The sequence below is a fragment of the Sitodiplosis mosellana genome, unplaced genomic scaffold (assembly GCF_009176505.1).
Source record: "Sitodiplosis mosellana isolate CC-2019 unplaced genomic scaffold, AAFC_SMos_1.0 Smas_scaffold_4397, whole genome shotgun sequence".
Classification (NCBI taxonomy): Eukaryota; Metazoa; Arthropoda; class Insecta; order Diptera; family Cecidomyiidae; genus Sitodiplosis; species Sitodiplosis mosellana.
This window is the reverse complement of record NW_022599639.1, coordinates 1-3,782: the sequence shown is the minus strand read 5'-3', so window position 1 is coordinate 3,782 and position 3,782 is coordinate 1. Positions and strand designations below refer to the sequence as shown.

At 35.3% G+C, this 3,782-nt stretch overlaps 1 protein-coding gene across 1 annotated transcript; it reads left to right on the top strand.

Moving 5' to 3' along the window:
• Positions 1-544: 544 nt before the first annotated feature.
• LOC129572196 (integrin-linked protein kinase-like) lies at positions 545-1,318 on the top strand. Its single transcript, XM_055452139.1, has 5 exons — positions 545-626; positions 701-799; positions 870-968; positions 1,043-1,138; positions 1,199-1,318. Exons 1-5 carry the CDS (start codon positions 620-622, stop codon positions 1,276-1,278), a joined length of 381 nt encoding a protein of 126 aa, XP_055308114.1. The 5' UTR covers positions 545-619; the 3' UTR covers positions 1,279-1,318.
• The last annotated feature ends 2,464 nt before the right edge of the window (positions 1,319-3,782 follow it).

The window sequence follows — 3,782 nt, the reverse complement described above, 5'->3', positions numbered from 1 at the left end:
TCCATTCCAATCGTCATTGTGTTATTCATATTCCCTATCAAGTAATTATCAGTTCGAAATGAGCATTTGTCTCTGACGGTATTGTTGTTTTTTTCCGAATACTACACCAATACGGAACCGTTTTTTTGAGTGTAACGTGAAATATTCGCTTCAATAAAAGAAAAATGAAAATCTTCTGGCTGAATTCGGGATTTATATTTTAAAAAATGGGCTCAATTTATGGGTTATTTTATGGGTTCTCGACATAAGTTACCTTATTTTTTCTGTGGAATTGAAGAAGTCCTCCAAATAACTGAACACTCATTTCGCTGTCTTCTTACACAAGAGCGTGAAAAGTTCATCTCGCGGATGTAAGAAATTTTCCTTTGATTCACTTCACTGATTTATTTATTTTTTTAATTTTAAGCAAACAAAAAAGACGAAAGCGGCCGAACAGCTCTACATGTCGCTGCTGAGAATGGTAGCTCTGGAGAACTATGCTCACCAAATGGGAAAATGATTGAATCTATTTCATTGATCTGTTTCAGGTAACTTGGAGGACGTTACAAAGCTCCTCAAGAAAGGAGCCAAAGTTGATTCGACAGATAATGAACAGCGTAAACCTCTTCATTTGGCTGTTATGAATGGTAATGTTGCACGTTTATTTTCATAAAACAAGAAATTGGTTTGATCTTTCGCATTGAACAATGTAACTTTTCAGGTCGTAAGACTGTCGTTGATTTTCTCATCATGAATGGAGCCAATGTTAATTCTGAAGATCGCATTCATCAGACACCTCTCCATTTAGCTACTGAGAAAAGTAATTTTGAATATTTTCACTAAATAAGAGGAAGATTTGATCTATAACATTGATCGATGATATTTTTCAGATCACATGGAGGTTGTCGAATTGCTCATCGCAAAAAAAGCTAGAGTTAATTCTGTAGACATTCACGGGCGGACACCTCTTCATTATGCTGCTAAGAATGGTAATTTTGAATATTTATTTCCATAAAATGAGTAATTAATCTAGTCTTTCTCATTGGTCGATATTATTCTCCAGGCAACTTACAGATCGTTAAAATCCTTGTGAACAATGGAGCCTTTCTTACTATTAAAGATTATCAAAATCAGACACCTTGTCAGATTGCCTCAAATGGTAATGTTGAATATTTTTGTTTAGAAAAGAATGTGATTCAAACTATATTATTTTTTATAGTATTATATAATTCATATAACAAGGCGGTGGATGACTATCTTAAGGAGGTTGAAGAAAAATTACGCCGTGGACACCAGTGAAATCAATTGAAAAATCATATTTTTTCCTTTGAGTTCCGTATTCGATTGTCATGTAGAATATTAATTTCAATATATTTTTCTCAAACTTTAACCATATCAATGTTGCTGCTTGGTTCGACTGTATCGGTTATGATGGGAAAAGTTAATAAATCATATATGAATACTAAGCAAAAAGCTGTAAACTTCCGAATACACTCCTAATTTCAAAAAAACCTTAACTGTTTTATTTCAAAACCTTAAGTGTCAGAGACATATCTACCCGAGCATCACTAGTATAGTGCATAATATTAAACACACCCATTCATTTGCCATTGTTTTCAAATTCCACGCGAACAAATTACATCAAGTCTTAATGGGAATGGATGCGTTTAGTATTATGGTTTTTGACACTGGGTTGCTATGCCCATTGACACAATACTAGCGATCGTTGTATGTACTATTGCTGAGTAAAGTATCTTGACGATTGATAGTTGTTGGCAATCCTGCGATTGTTTCAATATATTTATGTTCATTGGGACTCACTCACTAAATTGCTGCATAGTATATTTAGTGACAAATCAGTAACAAGCAAGTTTCGACTGTGAGAAATGATACCTACGCTTGTGTGTGTGTTAATACGTTAGCATTGGCAATTAAACGTCGTTCTGTTTCTTCGTCTCACTTGCTCATGTGCGAAATTGCTTCATCGGCATTTTCTTGTTTGATATGCTTGCTCTCCATTTATGCCTTCCGTTCGTTCTTTCCAACTGTGTGTGTATCAAACACACACACTCTGAGGGAATTGCGCACTGGCTTTGACAAACGATTCGCCTGCACACATCTGAATGTCGCATTGAAAGGAATTTGATAGTAAATTAGTGTGAGAATGTTCGTGCGTTTGTTTTCAAATTATAATCAAATGATTATAAGAAGTAAACCATGAAAAAAAAATATTATTCCAAAACCATGACACTTTATATTTCAATATGATTTGTTCTGGATTATTTGTAATGAAAAATGCTTTTGCATCGGTGTCTCAATTGAAATAAAAATGTGTATCGATGTTTCATTTTGACATATTTTTTCAACTAAAGACACTTCATGTGCGCGACCGACTCGTGTTTATGTGTGTACACGACAAACCAATGGAAATACAAGTAAACGACTTGCGATTCGGATAGCGAAGCGAGCGTTTGTATGTGTTGATTTGTATATGATACACATCGTTGTACAATGTGTTGCAATTCTAAATGTTCTGTGTTCATATGCTTATGTGTATGTGAATAGTCGCTTTGACTGTTGTGTGTTTGTTATGAACGTTTTTCGGTTGGTAAAACTGCGCTTGTTTTTCAGCATTTATTCTAAACGTCAAAGAGTCGGATACTTTATTCATCGTTTGTACCTTTCGGTGCATACGTACATTGGCTTAATTCAAAACCAAATGGTTTCTCATTGGAACTTGTTGTTTACGTGTAACATTTCAGACGAATATTGAGTCCATTTACGTAACTTCACAGCTGTGCCTGCGTATTTCATCCACAAAAAAATAAGCAAATAGATGAAAAGCGAGAAGAATTCTTTGAATAGTTTGTTTCCGAATTCAGTCATTGGGAATTTTGTTTTCCTATACATGGCATAATGAGGACAAGTTTACAACATCCAACTTTTGAATATAAATTATACACCGAATTCGTGGAATTGGCTCATCTTCGAACTTAAACTAAGATTTTCGGATACAAATATTTTAGCATTTCCAGATTTTGATTACCTATCTCAATTTTTTTTTTTGAGTTATCGTGTTAACATACACCGACGATGACAACGACGATGGCACACGAACGGAAAAGTACCTCAAAAAGTGTTTTCTACGCGTTTCATGAGTTTTTATGATGTTCTAAACCAATTTTGCGAAAAAAGTTTTCGGGATCAATTCCTATACTTTCCCTTGACACGTTGTGTACGGAAAAGTAAAAGTAATTTTTACTTTTCCGCAAACTTTGTTTGTATGGAAAAGTATTGGTTTTACTAGCCAAAATTTCATGACATCTCCTCTTTCGGACCACTATAACGTCACTTCAAACTTCAAAAAGTACATATCTGTACACTAGGCAATGTAGATGGGATCAAATCCTATCGATCAAGACCTATCTGCCTCCAAAAATACGTAAAATAGCGATGTTCGTATGGCGTCGTCCGCGTTCGCGTTCGCGTTTGCGTTTGCGTTTTTTGTTCGCCGATTATCTCAAAAAGTTGACAAGATAATTGAGATCTGTAAAAGCCAAAAGTTTTGGCATGTCGAGACAAAGCTTCGGATTGATTTTAAGCCCATTCTGATTTACCAATTTCGTACCATAAGCCCTCCAACTGAGGACCTGAGAAACCTTGAAAAATGACACTTTTGTACGGGAGGTACCCGAAAAAAGCATATTTCAGGGTTTCGATCAAGGCAAACTGCCATTTTTTTGCAAAAATAATGGGAGCCTGCAAACAACCGAACACCTACTTGCCCATAAATTTGGTCCAAA